General features: G+C 48.2%; 2 protein-coding genes across 2 annotated transcripts in view; both read left to right on the top strand.

The window, feature by feature from the left end:
• Positions 1 to 21,300, top strand: part of LOC144484830 (uncharacterized) — a 124,936-nt gene that overhangs the window by 50,792 nt on the left and 52,844 nt on the right. The window contains exon 4 of the mRNA XM_078203192.1: positions 6,088 to 6,703. Within this exon, the coding sequence (XP_078059318.1) occupies positions 6,088 to 6,640 (553 nt within the window). The 3' untranslated portion in view covers positions 6,641 to 6,703. The remainder of the gene's footprint in view (positions 1 to 6,087; positions 6,704 to 21,300) is intronic.
• Positions 17,656 to 21,300, top strand: part of LOC144484829 (uncharacterized) — a 153,524-nt gene continuing 149,879 nt past the window's right edge. Inside the window, exons 1-2 of the mRNA XM_078203191.1 lie at positions 17,656 to 17,731; positions 18,404 to 18,671. Of these exons, the coding sequence (XP_078059317.1) occupies positions 17,656 to 17,731; positions 18,404 to 18,671 (344 nt within the window). The remainder of the gene's footprint in view (positions 17,732 to 18,403; positions 18,672 to 21,300) is intronic.

Below are 21,300 nucleotides of genomic sequence, written 5' to 3'. Positions count from 1 at the left end.
TTTGCTAGGCCATCCAGTCTTTGGACACAACAGCGAATTCACACAGGATATATATAATATATATAAATGATTTGGAGGAAAATGTAACTGGATTGATTAGAAAATTTGCGGACGACACAGAGGTTGGTGGATTTGCGGATAGCGATGAGGACTATCAGAGGATACAGCAGGATATAGATCGGTTGGAGACTTGGGTGGAGAGATGGCAGATGGAGTTTAATCCAGACACGTGACGTAATGCATTTTGGAAGGTCTAATACAGATAGGAAATATACAGTAAATGGCAGAACCCTTAACAATATTGATAGGCAAAGGGATTGGGGTGTACAGGTGGACAGATCACTGAAAGTGGCAATGCAGGTGTAGAAGGTGATCAAGAAGACATACGGCATGCTTGCCTTCATCGGCTGGGGCATTGAGTTTAAAAATTGGCAAGTCATGTTGCAGCTTTATAGAACCTTTAGTTAGGCCGCACTTGGAATATTGTGTTCAATTCTGGTTGCCACACTACCAGAAGGATGTGGAGGCTTTCGAGAGGGTCCAGAAAAGATTTACCAGGATGTTGCCTGGTATGGAGGGCATTAGCTATGAGGAGAGGTTAGAGAAACTTGGTTTGTTCTCACTTGAGCGACGGAGGTTGAGGGGACACCTGATAGAAGTCTACAAGATTATGAGAGGCATAGACAGCGTGGATAGTCAGAAGCTTTTTCCCAGGGTGGAAGAGTCAATTACTCGGGGGAATAGGTTTAAGGTGTGAGGGGTAAAGTTTAAAAGAGATGTACGAGGCAGATGTTTTACACAGAGAGTGGTGGGTGCCTGGAATTCATTGCCGGGGGAGGTAGTGGAAGCAGATACGGTATTGACTTTTAAGGGGCGTCTTGACAAGTACATGAATCAGATAGGAATAGGGGGATATGGTCCCTGGAAGGGTAGGGGGTTTTAGTTAAGTCAGGCAGTATGGTCGGTGCAAGCTTGGAGGGCCGAAGGGCCTGTTCCTGTGCTGCAATTTTCTTTGTTCTTAGTACACAGGCCAATTTATCTTTCTAGGGATGAGTGTGTCTGAGAGGTATGCAACTGGAAAACATTTTCCATTCACCTCCTGCATTGCTGCAGTACATATAGATATCGTTCTCACTCTGCCAGCAGGGCTGTGGGATTAATTGGACAGATCTTAAAGACTGCCCGACTGGGCAGGATGAGCCAAATGGTTTCCATCTGTGATGTATCGTTCCATAAAACAGAATATTCAGCATCAGGAGAAAGAAAGTGAAAGAAACCTGTCTCTGTGGGATTTACCCAACCAGTATGAGCACCTTCGGGAGAGCAGAGAGAGGGGAGGAAACCAGTGGGAAAAGTTTTAAAAACTCGAGGTATTCCCACAGGCGAGCACTGGTTTAAATCAATTTTAGAATTAGAGAATGGCAGCGCACAAATTCCGAGGAATGCATTTTTAAAAATTAATTGATCTTAATTGCACAAGATAATTTTCTATTGTTGTCTTTGACAATGACGCCGTTAAGTCCCAGGTGGCCCTGCGGGTGTGAAAGTGTCCTATTCATTCCACAGGAGCCTATTGCGCAGGCGCAATGCTATATCTGGAGCGTGCGCAGTATCACTTTGCCCGGAGACCTGTGAGTGCGGGAGCGGCTTTTTTTAACGGGTGAGTCGGTGGCGCTGCGGGAGAAATGGAGCCGGTAGTCGGGGCAGGGAGGAAGCTATGGCTTCACAAACATCCTCTGTAGGCCGCACGGCCCGAATAAGACCCTGCAGGTCCTGGGTTTACAGCTCCAAGGCTTTTATCTCGGGATGTGGAGATGCCGGCGTTGGACTGGGGTAAACACAGTAAGAAGATTAACAACACCAGGTTAAAGTCCAACAGGTTTATTTGGTAGCAAAAGCCACACAAGCTTTCGAGGCTCTAAGCCCCTTCTTCAGGTGAGTGGGAATTCTGTTCACAAACAGAACTTATAAAGACACAGACTCAATTTACATGAATAATGGTTGGAATGCGAATACTTACAACTAATCCAGTCTTTAAGAAACAAAACAATGTGAGTGGAGAGAGCATCAAGACAGGCTAAAAAGATGTGTATTGTCTCCAGACAAGACAGCCAGTGAAACTCTGCAGGTCCACGCAACTGTGGGGGTTACAAATAGTGTGACATGAACCCAATATCCCGGTTGAGGCCGTCCTTGTGTGTGCGGAACTTGGCTATCAGTTTCTGCTCAGCGACTCTGCGCTGTCGTGTGTCGCGAAGGCCGCCTTGGAGAACGCTTACCCGAATATCAGAGGCCGAATGCCCGTGACCGCTGAAGTGTTCCCCAACAGGAAGAGAACAGTCTTGCCTGGTGATTGTCGAGCGGTGTTCATTCATCCGTTGTCGCAGCGTCTGCATAGTTTCCCCAATGTACCATGCCTCGGGACATCCTTTCTTGCAGCGTATCAGGTAGACAACGTTGGCCGAGTTGCAAGAGTATGTACCGTGTACCTGGTGGATGGTGTTCTCACGTGAGATGATGGCATCTGTGTCGATGATCCGGCACGTCTTGCAGAGGTTGCTGTGGCAGGGTTGTGTGGTGTCTTGGTCACTGTTCTCCTGAAGGCTGGGTAGTTTGCTGCGGACAATGGTCTGTTTGAGGTTGTGCGGTTGTTTGAAGGCAAGAAGTGGGGGTGTGGGGATGGCCTTGGCGAACACGGAACAGCCATGGGGACCAAATTCGCACCTCAATATGCCAACATCTTCATGCACAGGTTCGAAGAAGACTTCTTCACCGCACGGGACCTTCAACCGATGCTATACACTAGATACATCGATGACATTTTCTTCCTTTGGACTCATGGTGAACAATCACTGAAACAACTCTATGATGACATCAACAAGTTCCATCCCACCATCAGGCTCACCATAGACTACTCTCCGGAATCGGTTGTATTCTCGGACACGCGCATCTCCATTAAGGACGGTCACCTCAGCACCTCACTGTACCGCAAGCCCACGGATAACCTCACGATGCTCCACTTCTCCAGCTTCCACCCTAAACACGTTAAAGAAGCCATCCCCTACGGACAAGCCCTCCGTACACACAGGATCTGCTCGGATGAGGAGGATCGCAACAGACACCTCCAGACGCTGAAAGATGCCCTCATAAGAACAGGATATGGCGCTAGACTCATTGATCAACAGTTCCAACGCGCCACAGCGAAAAACCGCACCGACCTCCTCAGAAGACAAACACGGGACACAGTGGACAGAGTACCCTTCGTTGTCCAGTACTTCCCCGGAGCGGAGAAGCTACGGCATCTCCTCCGGAGCCTTCAACATGTCATTGATGAAGACGAACATCTCGCCAAGGCCATCCCCACACCCCCACTTCTTGCCTTCAAACAACCGCACAACCTCAAACAGACCATTGTCCGCAGCAAACTACCCAGCCTTCAGGAGAACAGTGACCATGACACCACACAACCCTGCCACAGCAACCTCTGCAAGACGTGCCGGATCATCGACACAGATGCCATCATCTCACGTGAGAACACCATCCACCAGGTACACGGTACATACTCTTGCAACTCGCCCAACGTTGTCTACCTGATACGCTGCAAGAAAGGATGTCCCGAGGCATGGTACATTGGGGAAACTGTGCAGACGCTGCGACAACGGATGAATGAACACCGCTCGACAATCACCAGGCAAGACTGTTCTCTTCCTGTTGGGGAACACTTCAGCGGTCACGGGCATTCGGCCTCTGATATTCGGGTAAGCGTTCTCCAAGGCGGCCTTCGCGACACACGACAGCGCAGAGTCGCGGAGCAGAAACTGATAGCCAAGTTCCACACACACAAGGACGGCCTCAACCGGGATATTGGGTTCATGTCACACTATCTGTAACTCCCACAGTTGCGTGGACCTGCAGAGTTTCACTGGCTGTCTTGTCTGGAGACAATACACATCTTTTTAGCCTGTCTTGATGCTCTCTCCACTCACGTTGTTTTGTTTCTTAAAGACTTGATTAGCTGTAAGTATTCGCATTCCAACCATTATTCATGTAAATTGAGTCTGTGTCTTTATAAGTTCTGTTTGTGAACAGAATTCCCACTCACCTGAAGAAGGGGCTTAGAGCTCCGAAAGCTTGTGTGGCTTTTGCTACCAAATAAACCTGTTGGACATTAACCTGGTGTTTTATCCCGGGAACAGGCCCCGGTTATCGGCCGCCATCTTGTTTCAGCGGGGAAGGAGAGCGCATGCGCCGCTGTCGGTGGCGGGTCACAATGGGCGTGGTTTCAGGGGCTGGTTCAGAACCTCTGTCTTCAGAGGGACAATAGAATCATAGAAACCCTACAGCACAGAAAGAGGCCATTCGGCCCATCGAGTCTGCACCGACCACAATCCCACCCAGGCCCTACCCCCATATCCCTACATATTTTACCCGCTAATCCCTCTAATCTACGCATCCCAGGACACTAAGGGGCAATTATTTTAGCATAGCAATCAACCTAACCCACATATCTTTGGACTGTGGGAGGAAACCGGAGCACCCGGAGGAAAACCCACGCAGAGAGGGGCGGGTCGGGATGGTGACCTCCTCGTGAACCTGCTCCTGGGCCTGGCGAAGCGCGCCATTTACCGGTCCAGGCTGCGGGCGATCGAGGGGGCCGTCCATCCTGACTGTCTGCCCCTCTACTGCGGCTACGTTCACGGCCAGGTGTCCCTGGAGAGGGAACATGCGGTGTCTACAGGCACGGTTGACGCCTTCCACCCCCGTTGGGCACCGCAGGGGTTGGGGTGCGTTATCGACCCGAATAATCACACTATGATTTGATGTTTTTAAGTTTCCTTTGTACTTTGATTTTTGTTTGGGCTGTTCCCCCTCCTTTTGGGGAGCTGCCCCTTTTACTTTGTCCTGATTTAACTTGAGTTTGTTTATTTGGTTTGACCTTAAAAGAGGCCAACATCTGTGGGTAAAACACTTTCTTTTCTCCCCCTTTCCATTTCTTTTCTCATTCTGGGGGAAATTGGGGACTTGCAGCAACTGAAGGGAAATGAAGTGAATCCAGTCGGTATTTTCCACACATTGTTAGTCCAGTCAGATAGACATATATCTGTCTGGCAGCCTGCATGGAGATTTCCAGCTCTCTCTGTCCAGGACAGGAAGCAGTGAGCATGGATCTATCAATCAGCACCTACAGGAGAATTGGGAGGGTGAATATTAGATACAGCAGAGTGAGAATCGAGGGAGAGTGTGTGGGATGGAGATTTACAGCTCTTGCATTGTAATATGATGCTGTAGCGATGTTATACATTTCCAGTCATAAAGTCATTACAGCACAGAAGGAATCCATTCGGTAACTCGAGTCCATGCTGACTCTCTGTATAACATTCCAGTCCCATTACCACTCTATATCCCATTCTCCTGCAACTTTATTTCCTTCAAGTGCCCATCCACTTTCATTTTTAAATAGAATCCATAGATATGGATGGAGATTTACAGCTTTTTGGGACTGGTATATGAAAGAATCTTCCATAGAAACTAGAATTGTCTGTTCTGAATTTCTATCCTGTACTGACACTGATGACTTTTGTAAACTCATTTTACAGGATATTAAAAGAGGAATCACAGGCCGAAATCTCAAACGTCACGTCTCGACGTGGCAGAGTCATATTTCTTGGGAGCTGAATATCATCGGACTTTGAATCCAGAAGGAGAAATGATTGTCCGGTCTGTCGATTTGAAATGTCAGTGTGACTGGAAAAGCATCAACACACTGCCACACTCGAGTGAGTGTGTTCCAATGCACTGACTAAAGAGCTTTAACCAGTTACACAGTCTGAATAAATATCACACCATTCACAGCAGGGAGAGACTGTACCCGTGTTCTGTGTGTGGACGAGGCTTCAACTGATTGTCCACCCAAGAGAGAGGCAAGGACACCTGCACCATGGAGAAACCATGGAAATGTGCAGACTGTGGCAAGAGATACAGAGCCCCCTCTCAGCTGGAAGCTCATCGGCTCATCCACACTGGGCAGCGGCCGTTCATCTGCTCTCAGTGTGGGAAGAGATTCACTCAGTCATCCCACCCGCGGAGACACCAGCGAGTTCACACTGGGGAGAGGCCATTCACGTGTTCTCAGTGTGGGGAGGGATTCACTCGATCTTCTGACCTGCTGGTCCATGAGCGCATTCACACTGGGGAGAGGCCGTTCACCTGCTCTCAGTGTGGGAAGGGATTCATTCGGTCTTCCGACCTGCGGAAACACCAACGAGTTCACACCGGGGAGAGGCCCTTTACCTGCTCTCGATGTGGGGAGGGATTCACTCAGTCATCCCACCTGCAGAGACACAAGCGAGTTCACACTGGGGAGAGGCCATTCACCTGCTCTCAATGTGGGAAGGGATTCACTGGGTCCTCCCGCCTGCAGATGCACCAGCGAGTTCACACTGGGGAGAGGCCATTCACCTGCTCTCAGTGTGGGAAGGGTTTCTGTGATTCATCCAGCCTGCTGACACACCAGCGAGTTCACATTGGGGAGAAACCGTTCACCTGCTCTCAGTGTGGGAAGGGATTCACTCGGTTATCGAACCTGCGGATACACCAGCGAGTTCACACTGGGGAGAGACCGTTCAGCTGCTCTGTGTGAGAAGATATTCAGTCTTTCATCCCATCTGTTGAGACACCAACAAGTTCACGAGTGATTCCAGGGGTTGGATTCTGCTGTCATTGTTTCTGCTCTCAATTCCATCCAGAACTGCATTTTGTTCATTCTCACAGTTGGTCAATGGGGAGGGTCGGAGGGTTTCTTTCTGCTGGACTGGCCGGTCTCATGGCTTTGCCTCCAGTGGGCTGATGCTCTTTGAGTCTTGTTGCGAATACCTGGTTTCAAATTTCACAAGGATCACAGAGTGACCGGGTGTTAGGAAGTTAAGAGATAGTCACTATTTCTGTTTGAAACCCCCCAATGCCCATCCAATTTCCTTTGTAATTGTTTATTGTCTCCACTTCCTCCACCCTCGTAGGCAGCGAGTTCCAGGTCATTATCATTCACTGCATCAAAATATTCTTCCTCACATCCCCCCACTGCATCTCTGATCCAAAACCTTAAATCTGTGTCCCCCTCGTCCTTGTTCCATCAGCGAATGGGAACAGCTTTTCTTTGTCCACCTTATCTAAACCTGTCAGAATCTTGTCCACCTCTATCAAATCTCCCCTCAACCTCCTTTGCTCCAAGAGGAACAACCCCAACCTGACATTGACAATAAAGAACAAACTAACAGAATATGTTAATACCTGAAATCAAATGGGAATGTTTAATTTCTGTTTTAAAGATATTGTGAATATATTGTCCTGGAGAACAAAGAAATTGGAATAGCTCACTGTGGGTGAGGTTGAATGGAATATATCAATGTGGAATCCTGGTTCATTCCAGTGAAAGTCTGGAATGTGTCGATGGGATGAATAAGTTGATCACTTTCTCTGGGAGATATTTACATCCTTGTCCATTGTTCGAGGGGGTTCAGGACAACCTGGGACTAAAAGACTAATATATCAGAATAGGTTAATTTAGAGTGAATATATTCAAGAAGAATCACAAAGTACCTGGAGTTACACAGGTACTGTTTGCATAGAAATACATATAACCATTGTTAGTGAATTTAAACATGTATTTTTGATAACATATATTCTGTATTAAAATCATACACCTTGGCTAATGACACTCTAAGGCATGATGGTATATAGCTATGTAAGAAGAACCACATTCTTTGAAAACAATACAGCTACTGAGTTAAGCAAAAAAAAACTCTTATCAGTGTTGGCTCCAGACAGTACAAGCTTCCCAGACAATTGAATGAATAAGAGCATACCGTTTCCCGATAAAGAATTGCTCGGACACAGTGGAAAAGCACTTTTGAATTTATGGACCTATGTATTCTCACGCTGCCAGAGAGTGACATGTTACTGGCCAAGGTAAATAATCTAGACGAATAATGATTGGCTGATGTCTGGCTGGGTGAGCAAAGTGGGTGGGGAAATGATTTTTGAAAGTTGTATAATTGTAATATTGGAAGCAATGGAATTTAGAATAGTTTGGCTGCCCCAAATTATTCTCTGACGCCCCTGGACCAGGCCTGGGCAATAAAGCACGTATTCAACAGAATTACTGTCTCTGTGAGGGCTTTGGCTCACAGGGCTTCGGCGAAGGCGAGGAAGGTTGTTTGTTTTTCTTCTGTTGCACCCCCTTTTTTGTTTTATCTCCCAAAAACTAAAAAGGACATGGCTGGTATGAGTGGGAGGCCAGTATACTGCATTCGGTGTGGGATGTGGGAGTTCCTGGAGACAACTTGCCTCCCGGAAGTCCATATCTGTGCCAGATGCGTGGAACTGCAACTCCTGAAGGATCGTGTAAGGGAGCTGGAGCTGAGGCTCGATGAACTCAGTTTAGTTAGGGCAAATGAGAGATTAATAGATAAAAGTTATAGCCAGGTAGTGACACGGGGTCTCGGAAGGAAGACATGTGGGTCACAGTTAGGAGGGGTAATAGTCAGAAGGGTGATGTGCCAGAAAGTACCCCAGTGGCAGTCTCCCATAAAAGAAAGGGATGGGCAACAGATGGGAGAAGGGAACGGAGTGAGCAGTCTGTGGAGGGATCCCCTGTGGTTGTCCCCCTCCAAAATAGGTATATTGTTTTGGATTCTGTGGAGGGGGATGACCCTCCAGGGGTAAGCCACGAGGACCAGATCGCCTCCACGGAGACAGGCTCAAGGGTCCGGAAGGGAAAGAAGCGGTTTAGGAGAGCGATAGTTGTGGGGGACGCAATGGTTAGAGGCACGGACAGGCGGTTCTGTGGGAGTGAACGAGAATCCAGGATGGTAGTCTGCCTCCCTGGTGCCGGGGTACTGGATGTCTCCGAGAGGGTAGGAAGCATATTTAAAAAGGAAGGTAGTCAAACGGATGTGATTATACACATTGGTGAAAATGATGTAGGTAGGAAGAGCAGGGGGGTCATACGAGAGAAATTCAGGGAGTTGGGTGCTAGGCTAAAAAGTAAGGCCTCCAGGGTAGCAATCTCTGGACTGCTCCCGTTGTCTAGTGCAAGTGAGGCTCAGAACAGGGAGATTCTACAGTTGAACGCGTGGCTAAAGGACTGGTGCAAGAGGGAGGGTTTTAAATTCATAGATAACTGGGAAATCTTCAAGTCAGGATGGCAACTGTATAGAAAGGATGGGTTACACCTTAACTGGAAGGGAGCAAATATCCTGGCTGGGAGTTTTGCGAGAGTGTTTCGGCAGGATTTAAACTAGTGTGGCAGGGGGGTGGGGAACAAAACAGTAGGTCAGTAAATACTGAGGCTGGGGTTGAGCTGGGGGCCAGGGCAAGGCTAGCTAAGAAGAGGAGCACTCTGGAGGAGGATGACCTGAGTGGGCCTGGAGGTCTGGAGTGCATCTGCTTCAATGCAAGGAGCGTAACGGGTAAAACAGACGAACTTAGGGCCTTAATGCTTATGCGGAATTTGGATGTGGTTGCGGTGACGGAAACTTGGTTAAAAGAAGGACAGGACTGGCAGCTGAATATTCCGGGGTATAAGTGTTTTAGGCGAGACAGAGGAGGGGCTAAAAAAGGTGGGGGAGTAGCGATATTAGTTAAGGAGCATATTACCGTGGTGCAGAGGGTAGACAACTTAGAGGGGCCATGTACTGAGTCGCTGTGGGTGGAACTCAGAAACAGGAAGGGTGCAGTCACTATGCTGGGGGTGTACTACAGACCACCTCTCGGCCCACGGGAAGTGGAGGAAAGGATATGTCAGGAGATTCTGGATAGGTGCAGAAAAAATAGGGTTGTTGTAGTGGGGGACTTTAATTTCCCTGGCTGGACTGTGCTTAGAGCTGGGGGTCCGGACGGGGAGGAATTTGTAAAATGCGTACTGGAAGGTTCTTTGGAACAGTATGTAGATAGCCCGACTAGAGAGGGGGCTATACTGGACCTAGTTCTGGGAAATGAGCCCGGTCAGGTCGTCAAAGTTTCGGTAGGGGAACATGTGGGCAAATAGTGACCACAACTCTGTTAACTTTAGGATAGTAATTGACAAGGATGAGTGCTGTCCTACGGGCAGGGTGCTAAATTGGGGGAAGGCTAACTATAGCCGGATTAGGCAGGAATTGGTGGATGTTGATTGGGAGAGGATGTTCGAGGGTAAGTCCGCATCTGGCATGTGGGAGTCTTTTAAGGAACCATTGATAAGGCTGCAGGATAGGCATGTGCCTGTAAAAAGGAAAGATAGGAAAGCTAGGATTCGAGAGCCGTGGATAACCAGGGAAATTGAGGATCTGATTAACATGAAAAGGGAGGCGTATGTTAAGTCCAGGCAACAGAAAACAGATGGAGCTCTGGAGGAATACAGAGAGAGTAGGAAAGAACTCAAACGGGGAGTTAGAAGGGCAAAAAGAGGTCACGAGATGTTCTTGGCAGGCAGGATTAAAGAGAATCCTAAGGCATTCTATTCATACGTTAGGAACAAAAGAGTTGTCAGGGAGAAAATCGGACCTCTCAGGGACAAAGGAGGAGAATTATGCTTAGAACCCAAGGGAATAGGGGCGATCCTAAATGAATACTTTGCATCGGTATTCACGAAGGAGAGGGGCGTGTTAACCGAGAGTGTCTCGGAGGGAGGTGTTGACCCGTTAGAGAAAATCTCCATTACAAGAGAGGAAGTGTTAGGTTTTTGAGGGAACATTAAAACTGACAAAGCCCCAGGGCCTGATGGCATCTATCCTCGACTGCTCAGGGAGACGAGAGGTGAAATTGCTGGGCCTCTGACGGAAATCTTTGTCGCTTCTTTGGACACGGGTGAGGTCCCTGAGGATTGGAGGATAGCGAATGTGGTCCCGTTGTTTAAGAAGGGTAGCAGGGATAACCCAGGAAATTATAGGCCGGTGAGCTTGACGTCCGTGGTAGGGAAGTTGTTGGAGAGGATTCTTAGAGACAGGATGTATGTGCATTTAGAACGGAACAATCTCATGAGTGACAGACAGCATGGTTTTGTAAGAGGGAGGTCGTGCCTTACAAATTTGGTGGAGTTTTTTGAGGAAGTGACAAAAACGGTTGATGAAGGAAGGGCCGTGGATGTCGTCTATATGGATTTCAGTAAGGCATTTGACAAAGTCCCACATGGCAGGTTGGTTAAGAAGGTTAAGGCTCATGGGATACAAGGAGAAGTGGCTAGATGGGTGGAGAACTGGCTTGGCCATAGGAGACAGAGGGTAGTGGTCGAAGGGTCTTTTTCCGGCTGGAGGTCTGTGACCAGTGGTGTTCCGCAGGGCTCTGTACTGGGACCTCTGCTATTTCTGATATATATAAATGATTTGGAAGAAGGTGTAACTGGTGTAATCAGCAAGTTTGCGGATGACACGAAGATGGCTGGACTTGCGGATAGCGAAGAGCATTGTCGGGCAATACAGCAGGATATAGATAGGCTGGAAAATTGGGCGGAGAGGTGGCAGATGGAGTTTAATCGGATAAATGCGAAGTGATGCATTTTGGAAGAAATAATGTAGGGAGGAGTTATACAATAAATGGCAGAGTCATCAGGAGTATAGAAACACAGAGGGACCTAGGTGTGCAAGTCCACAAATCCTTGAACGTGGCAACACAGGTGGAGAAGGTGGTGAAGAAGGCATATGGTATGCTTGCCTTTATAGGACGAGGTATAGAGTATAAAAGCTGGAGTCTGATGATGCAGCTGTATAGAACGCTGGTTAGGCCACATTTGGAGTACTGCGTCCAGTTCTGGTCGCCGCACTACCAGAAGGACGTGGAGGCGTTAGAGAGAGTGCAGAGAAGGTTTCCCAGGATGTTGCCTGGTATGGAGGGTCTTAGCTATGAGGAGAGATTGGGTAAACTGGGGTTGTTCTCCCTGGAAAGACGGAGAATGAGGGGAGATCTAACAGAGGTGTACAAGATTATGAAGGGGATAGATAGGGTGAACGGTGGGAAGCTTTTTCCCAGATCAGAAGTGACGTTCACGAGGGGTCACGGGCTCAAGGTGAGAGGGGCGAAGTATAACTCAGATATTAGAGGGATGTTTTTTACACAGAGGGTGGTGGGGGCCTGGAATGCGCTGCCAAGTAGGGTGGTGGAGGCAGGCACGCTGACATCGTTTAAGACTTACCTGGATAGTTACAGGAGCAGCCTGGGAATGGAGGGATACAAACGATTGGTCTTGTTGGACCAAGGAGCGGCACAGGCTTGGAGGGCCGAAGGGCCTGTTTCCTGTGCTGTACTGTTCTTTGTTCTTTGTGAGCTCTTTGTATGAGCTGAGTTGTAAATCAGTGGAAAACCAGCATAATACTTGGTCTCTGAAACGTTTCTACATCCATGAACTTTGTTTTAAAAAAATCCACATTTGAACGCCCGGCCACGACATGAAATATCAGCACCATAACAGGGGGAGATAAGAAAGACAGACACTCACTTTGATCTTTTCATCAGCACTTCTGAGAGTGTGACATGAATTTACGATACTGGAGTGAGTGTACAGATGTGATTTGTTACGTGTGAAAAATAGCAAGCCTAAAGTCATGGTGAGATGGAGTGAAGAGCGGGTCCCAAACACACACAGCTACTTGAGACACAGCAGGAGATGAAATGGCTAATGTGGCCAGGGGGTTGAGACAACATTGTGACATCATCAAGGCATTGAAACACACTCCAGAGAAACTGAGTTCAAAACAATCAGGATCCAATTAAACACAATGCACATGCTCACAAAGTGAGGAAAATTACAGTAAAATGGATCATATAATGGATTGGGACAATTAAGGGCTTGGGAGAAATAATACTGAGTAAGAACTGTCCACAAGTTGGATAGGGGTAAAGAGAGCTGGAGAATCTTTTACATCTTTTATGGACGAGTAACCCAGAACTGACAGCGCTCCTTCAGGAGTAGGAAAGATGGAGTCGATGTGACCCCAGGCGGGACAGGAACAGAACTGGAAAATAACGGAGTGGAATTGAAATTGTCTGAATGACTGAACTAACAATGTGTGGAATGGACAGACTGGGGAACAATGGGTGGGGGCGGGGCTCCCGGGTCCGCGCGCCTGAACCCGGAGACGTCACCGCGGAGCAGAGTGATTGCCATTGGGTGATTGAGGCAAGGCTCCATTGTGCCGTCACAATGACTCAGAGGGGCGTTCCCAGCACACAGTGTCCCATTGGCAGCAATATCACTGGTTACAGAAGCCGCACACTGCGGATTGGACACCAGCTCAGCGCGGCTGGCGGTCAAAGCCCCGCCCACTCCCACGTAGGCCTGGGCTCCGCCCTCTCATTGTCCACATGCGGCATATTGACCAATGGTTGCCAGGAGGACCGGATGGGCGATGGTCCTCCAGCCAATCAGAGTCCGGGCCTTGTGTCAATGGCCGCATGGAGCTTCGTCCATTGTTGCTGCTGCTCCTCTCCCTCTGAATGAAGATTGAGCTTCAGACAGACTCAACCTTCCTCCTGTCTCCTACATCTGTGAGTAAAACACTTTCTTTTCTCCCCCTTTCCATTTCTTTTCTCATTTTGCACTTCAATTTTTAACTTCTGGGTCACCACTCGCTGCCTAAATAAAGATTCTCCTCACATTCTTTATGTACCTGTAACCAGGTAATACAGTGTATTACACACACCATCAGTCTGCTCATTTATATCCAAATGTAAAACTGTAACGTGACTGTCAGCTTGAAGATTTTCAGCTCTCTGTGCCCACAACAGGAAGAAGTCTCACAACACCAGATTAAAGTCCAACAGGTTTATTTGGTAGCACAAAGCCATCGTCACAATGCCACATTTGGTAGAACAGGAAACTTGAGAAACTCGGCATCACCACCAGCAGCAATCAAGCCTCCCCCGGTACCACAGTAGAAAACAGTACCACTGCAGGGAAGTCCATTGTCAACTTGTCAGACACACTTCAACCAGATGAAATCGAAGTTCTCAATTTCTGCCCCACCACCAAAATAGACCCCATCAGTCTCGCAGCAGACACAGAGGAATTCATCAGGCGAATGAGGCTGCGGGAGTTCTTCCACAAACCCCAAGAGGCCAACAGCGAACATAATGAGATAGTCAATGAACTGGAACAGCCGATAGAGAGATCCACGGTACAGCAACCGAAGAGGAAAGAGTCGAATTGGACTCCTCTGGAAGGCCGCTGCCCTCGACTTGACATGTATGCCCAAGCCGTCAGGAGGTGTGTCAATACCAGATTCATCAGTCACACTCACAAGACAGCCCCGAACATCACCCAAGCACAGCGCAACGCCATCTGCGCTCTCAAGATCAAGCGCACCATTGTCATCAAACCAGCAGACAAAGGAGGGGCAATCATCATGCTGAACAGAACGAATTACTGCAAAGTGTCCTGACAACTGAACAATGAGGAAAACTACAGACAGTTACCTGCAGATCCGACCAAAGAATACACCCGTCAACTCAACAGACAGATCAAGACATTTGATCCGGACCTTCAGAGCACCCTCCGTGCTCTCATCCCACGTACTCCCCGCGTTGGAGATCTCTACTACCTCCCGAAGATACACAAGGCAAACACACCTGGCCGTCCCATCGTATCGGGCAATGGGACCCTGTGCGAGAAACTCTCCGGCTATGTCGAGGGCATCCTGAAACCCATTGTACAAAGAACCCCAGCTTCTGTCGTGACACTACGGACTTCCTTCAGAAACAGCACACATGGAGCAGTTGAACCAGCAGCACTCCTCATCACAATGGATGTCTCGGCACTCTACACCAGCATCCCCCATGACGATGGCATTGGTGCAACTGCCTCAGTACTCAACGCCAACAACTGCCAATCTCCAGATGCAATTTTACAATCATCCACTTCATCCTGACCACAATGACTTCACCTTCAACAACCAGTTCTTTATCCAGACACACGGAATAGCCTTGGGGACCAAATTCACACCTCAATATGCCAACATCTTCATGCACAGGTTCGAACAAGACCTCTTCACTGCACAGGACCTTCAATCGATGCTATACACTAGATACATCGATGACATTTTCTTCCTTTGGACTTATGGTGAACAATCACTGAAACAACTATATGATGACATCAACAAGTTCCTTCCCACCATCAGACTCACCATGGACTACTCTCCGGAATCGGTTGCATTCTTGGGCACACACATTTTCATCAAGGACGGTCACCTCAGCACTTCACTGTACCGCAAGCCCACGGATAATCTCACAGTGCTCCACTTCTCCCACTTCCACCCTAAACACGTTAAAGAAGCCATCCCCTACGGACAAGCCCTCCGTATACACAGGATCTGCTCAGATGAGGAGGATCGCAACAGACACCTCCAGACGCTGAAAGATGCCCTCATAAGAACAGGATATGGCGCTCGACTCATCGATCGACAGTTCCGATGCGCCACGGCGAAAAACTGACCTTCTCAGAAGACAAACACTGGACAGGAGGACAGAGTACCCTTTGTCGTCCAGTACTTCCCCGGAGCGAAGAAGCTACGACATCTTCTCCGGAGCCTTCAACATGTCATTGATGAAGACCAACATCTCGCCAAGGCCATCCCCACACCCCCACTACTTGGCTTCAAACAACCGCACAACCTCAAAAAGACTATTGTCTGCAACAAACTACCCAGCCTTCAGGAGAACAGTGACCATGACACCACACAACCCTGCCACAGCAACCTCTGCAAGACGTGCCGGATCATCGACACAGATGCTATCATCTCACGTGAGAACACCATCCACCAGGTACACGGTACATACACTTGCAACTCGGCCAACGTTGTCTACCTGAGACGCTGCAGGAAAGGATGTCCCGAGGCATGGTACATTGGGGAGACCATGCAGACGCTATGACAGCGGATGAATGAACACCGCTCAACAATCACCAGACAAGAGTGTTCTTTTCCTGTTGGGAACACTTCAGTGGTCACGGGCATTCGGCTTCTGATCTTCGGGTAAGCGTTCTCCAAGGCAGCCTTCACGACACACGACAGCGCAGAGTTGCTGAGCAGAGACTGACAGCCAAGTTCCGCACACATGAGGACGGCCTCAACTTGGATCTTGGGTTCGTGTCATGCTATTTGTAACCCCCACGACTTGCCTGGGCTTGCAAAATCTCACTAACTGTCCTGGCTGGAGACAATACACATCTCTTTAACCTGTGCTTAAACGTCTCTCCACTCACATTGTCTGTACCTTTCAGACTTGATTACCTGTAAAAACTTGCATTCCAACCATTATTTTGTAAATTGAGTTTGTGTCTTTATATGCCCTGTTTGTGAACTGAAATCCCACTCACCTGATGTAGGGGCAGCGCTCCGAAAGCTAGTGGCTTGTGCTGCCAAATAAACCTGTTGGACTTTAACCTGGTGTTGTGAGACTTCTTCCTGTGTTTACCCGAGTCCAACGCCGGCATCTCCACATCCAGGACAGGAAGCAGTGAGCATGGATCTGTCAATCAGCCTGAATAGTATATATATTATATATTTCCAGTTATTCATCTCTTGCTTATTAGAATCATTAGTCTTTGGATTTTTCTTCCACAGGGATCAGTGGAAGCTGAGGGTTATTGAAGATATTCGAGGATGAGTTAGGTGGATATTACATTGATAAAGGAGTCAAGCGTTGTGGAGAACAAGTGGGAAAATGGAGTGAAAGTTAAGATGAGGAGGGATTTCCTCACTCAAGGATGTGGTGAAGTTTTTGAATTCTGCACTCCAGAGGACTGTGGACCCTCATTCATCATATATTTTCAAGAGAGAGATTGGTAACTTTTGAGGCATTGAGCAACATGGGGGACAGAACATAGAACATAGAAAAGCTACAGCACAAACAGGCCCTTCGGCTCACAAGTTACGCCGAAATGTCCCTAGCTACGAGGCTTACCGATAACCCTCTATCTTACTAACTTCCATGATAGTTTGGGAAATAGTGGCGCTGTGCAAATAGTGTGAGGTCGATCAGCCAATTCTCAATGAATGGTTGAGGCAGTTCGATGGGCTGAATGGCCAACTGCAGCTCCTGTTTCTTATGATTTGTGTGTGGTGGACAGGAAGCAGTGAGCATGGATCTGTCAATCAGCCTCAATCAGCACCTTCAGGAGAATTGGGAGGGTGAATATTAGATACAGAAGAGTGAGAATGGAGGGAGAGTGTGTGGGATGGAGATTCACAGCTTTTGGGGAATGAGAGAGGAAAGAATGTTCCATAGAAACTAGAATTGTCTGTTCTGAATTTCTACTTCTATTTCTAACTCATTTTACAGGATATTGAAAGAGGAACCACAGGCTGAAATCTCAAATGTCACGTCTAGATCTGACAGAGTCACATTCCTTGGGAGCTGAATATCATCAGCCTTTGAATCTAGAAGGAGAAATGATTGTCCAGTCTGTTGATTTGAAAAAAAATTCAAACATCAGTGTGACTGGAAAAGCACCAACACACGGCCACACTCGAGTGAGTGTGTCCAATGCACTGACTAAAGAGCTTTAACTAGTTACACAGCCTGAATAAATATCACACCATTCACAGTGAGGAAAGACTGTACCAGTGTCCTGTGTGTGGACAAGGCTTCAACTCATTGTCCACCCAAGAGAGAGGTAAGGACACCTGTACCATGGAGAAACCATGGAAATGTGGGGACTGTGGGAAGAGATACAGAGCCCCATCAGAGCTGGAAGCTCATCGGCGCAGTCACACTGGGGAGAGGCCGTTCACCTGCTCTCAGTGTGGGAAGGGATTCGCTCTGTTAGCCACCTTGCAGAAACACCAGCGCGTTCACACTGGGGAGAGACCGTTCACCTGCTCTCAGTGTGGGAAGGGATTCAGTCAGTTTTCCAACCTGCGGACACACCAGCGAGTTCACACTGGGGAGAGGCCGTTCACCTGCTCTCAGTGTGGGGATGGATTCAGAGCTTCATCCAGCCTGTGGACACACCAGCGAGTTCACACTGCGGAGAGGCCGTTCACCTGCTCTCAGTGTGGGAAGGGATTCACTCTGTCATCCAGCCTGCTGATACACCAGCGAGTTCACACGGGGGAGAGGCCATTCACCTGCTCTCAGTGTGGGAAGGAATTCACTCGGTCATCCAGCCTGCGGAGACACCAGCGAGTTCACACCAGGGAGAGGGCCTTCACCTGCTCTCAGTGTGGGGATGGATTCAGAGCTTCATCCAGCCTGCGGACACACCAGCGAGTTCACACTGGGGAGAGACCGTTCACCTGCACTCAGTGTGGGAAGGAATTCACTCGGTCATCCAGCCTGCGGACACACCAGCGAGTTCACACTGGGGAGAGACCGTTCACCTGCTCTCAGTGTGGGAAGGGATTCAGAGCTTCATCGAGCCTGCTGACACACCAGCGAGTTCACACTGGGGAGAGACCGTTCACCTGCTCTCAGTGTGGAAAGGGATTCACTCGGTCATCCAGCTTGTGGAAGCACCGGCAAGTTCACACTGGGGAGAGACCGTTCACCTGCTCTCAGTGTGGGAAGGGATTCAGAGCTTCATCCAGCCTGCTGACACACCAGCGAGTTCACACTGGGGAGAGGCCGTTCACCTGCTCTCAGTGTGGGAAGGGATTCACTCAGTCATCCCACCTGCGGAGGCACCAGCGAGTTCACACCGGGGAGAGGCCATTCACCTGCCCTCAGTGTGGGACGGGATTCAGAGCTTCATCTAGCCTGTGGACACACCAGCAAGTTCACATTGGGGAGAAGCCATTCACCTGCTCTCTGTGGGAAGCGGTTCAGTGATTCATCCAGCCAGCAGAAACACCAACAAGTTCACACTGGGGAGAGACCGTTCAGCTGCTCTGTGTGTGAAAAGAGATTCAGTCTTTCATCCTAGCTGTTGAGACACCAGCGAGTTCACGAGTGATTCCAGTGGTCGATTCTGCTGTTATTGTTTCTGCTTTCAATTATATTGGTCAATGGGGAGGGACGGAGGGTTTCTTTCTGCTGGACTGGCCGGTCTCACAACTTTACTTCCAATGGCTGATGCTCTTTGAGTCTTGTTGTGAATACCTGGTTTCAAATTTCACACGGATCACAGAGTGACCGGGTGTTAGGCAGTTCAGAGATATTTAGTCAGGATTTCTGTTTGAAACCCCCCCAATGCCCATCCAATTTTCTTTGTAATTGTTTATTGTCTCCACTTCCTCCACCCTCGTAGGCAGCGAGTTCCACGTCATTAGCATTCACTGCATCAAAATATTATTCCTCACATGGGCAGCACGGTAACACAGTGGTTAGCACTGCTCCTTCACAGCTCCAGGGACCTGGGTTCTATTCCTGGCTTGGGTCACTGTCTGTGTGGAGTTTGCACATTCTCCTTGTGTCTGCGTGGGTTTCCTCCGGGTGCTCGGGTTTCCTCCCACAGTCCAAAAATGTGCGGGTTAGGTTGATTGGGCATGCTGAAAATTGCCCCTGAGAGTCCTGATATGCGTAGGTTAGAGGGATTAGCGGGTAAATGTGTAGGGTGGGATTGTTGTCGGTGCAGACTCGATGGGCCGAATGGCTTCTTTCTGCACTGTAGGGTTTCTCTGATTCTATGATCCCACCCAAAACTTTAAATTTGCTTGTCATCCTTGTCCCATCAGCTAATGGGAACAGCTTTTCTTTGTCCACCTTATCTAAACCTGTCAGAATCTTGTCCACCTCTATCAAATCTCCCCTCAACCTCCTTTGCTCCAAGGGGAACAACCCCAGCCTGACATTGACAAAGATCAATCCAACAGAATATGTTACTGTCTGAAATCAAATGGGAATGTTTAATTTCTGTTTTAAAGAGATTGTAAATATATGGTCCTGGACAATAACAGAATTGGAATAACTTACCTTGGGTGTGGTTGAATGGAATATATCAATCTGGAACCCACTTACATTCTAGTGAAAGTCTGGAATGTGTCGCTGGACCTCCCTGCCTAACAGCACTTTGGGTCACCTATACCTCAGGCATTGTAGCAGTTCAGGAAGGCAGTGTTGGGGTTGACCATGGCCGAGGCAGCTACATACAGCCACATATTCCATTATCATTGATGGACTGTAGTTTGAATGTGAGGCATTATGGGACTGGACTATGGAGTCATAGAGGTTTACAGCATGGAAATAGGCCCATCAGCCCAACTTGTCCATGCTGCCTTTTTTTTTAAACCCCTTAGCTAATCCCAATTGCCTGCATTTGGCCCATATCCCTCTATACCCATCTTATTCATGTAACTATCTAAAACCTTTTTAAGAGACAAAATTGTACCCGCCTCTACTGCTATCTCTGGCAGCTTGTTCCAGACACTCACCACCCTCTGTGTGAAAAAATTGCCCCTTTCGACACTTTTGTATCTCTCCCCTCTCACCTTAAACCTATGCCTTCTAGTTTTAGACTCCCCTACTTTTGGGAAAAGATATTGACTATCTACCTCATCTATGCCCCTCATTATTTTATAGACCTCTATAAGGTCACCCCTCAGCCTCCTGCGCTCCAGAGAAAAAAGTCCCAGTCTATCCAGCCTCTCCTTATAACTCAAACCATCCAGTCCCAGTTGCATCCTACTAAATCTTTTCTGCACTATTTCTAGTTTAATAATACCCTTTCTATAATAGGATGACCAGAACTGCACACACTATTCCGAGTGTGGCTTTACCAATGTCTTGTACAACTTCAACAAGACGTCCCAACTCCTGTATTCAATGTTCTGACCGATGAAACCAAGCATGCCGAATGCCTTCTTCAGCATTCTGTCCACCTGTGACTCCACTTTCAAGGAGCTATGAACCTGTACCCCTCGATCTGTTTGTTCTGTTACTCCCCAACGCCCTGCCATTAACTGAGTAAGTCCTGCCCTAGCTCAATCTACCAAAATGCATCACCTCACGTTTGTCTCAATTAAACTCCATCTGCCATTCGTCAGCCCACTGGCCCAATTAATCAAGATCCCTTTGCAATCGGAGATAACTTTCTTCACTGTCCACTATGCCACCAATCTTGGTGTCATCTGCAAACTTACTAACCGTGCCTCCTATATTCTCATCCAAATCATTAATATAAATGACAAGTAACAGTGGGCCCAGTACTGATCCCTGAGGCACACTGCTGGTCACAGGCCTCCAGTTTGAAAAACAACCCTCTACAACCACCCTCTGGCTTCTGTCAAGAAGCCAATTTTGTATCCATTTAGATACCTCACCCTGGATTCCGTGAGATTTTAACCTTATGCAACAACCTACCATGCGGTACTTTGTCAGAGATCTTGCTAAAGTTCATGT

This window comes from Mustelus asterias, unplaced genomic scaffold, assembly GCF_964213995.1.
Source record: "Mustelus asterias unplaced genomic scaffold, sMusAst1.hap1.1 HAP1_SCAFFOLD_129, whole genome shotgun sequence".
Taxonomy (NCBI): domain Eukaryota; kingdom Metazoa; phylum Chordata; class Chondrichthyes; order Carcharhiniformes; family Triakidae; genus Mustelus; species Mustelus asterias.
Note: the sequence above shows the minus strand (reverse complement) of the source record. Positions and strands in the feature narration are given on the sequence as shown.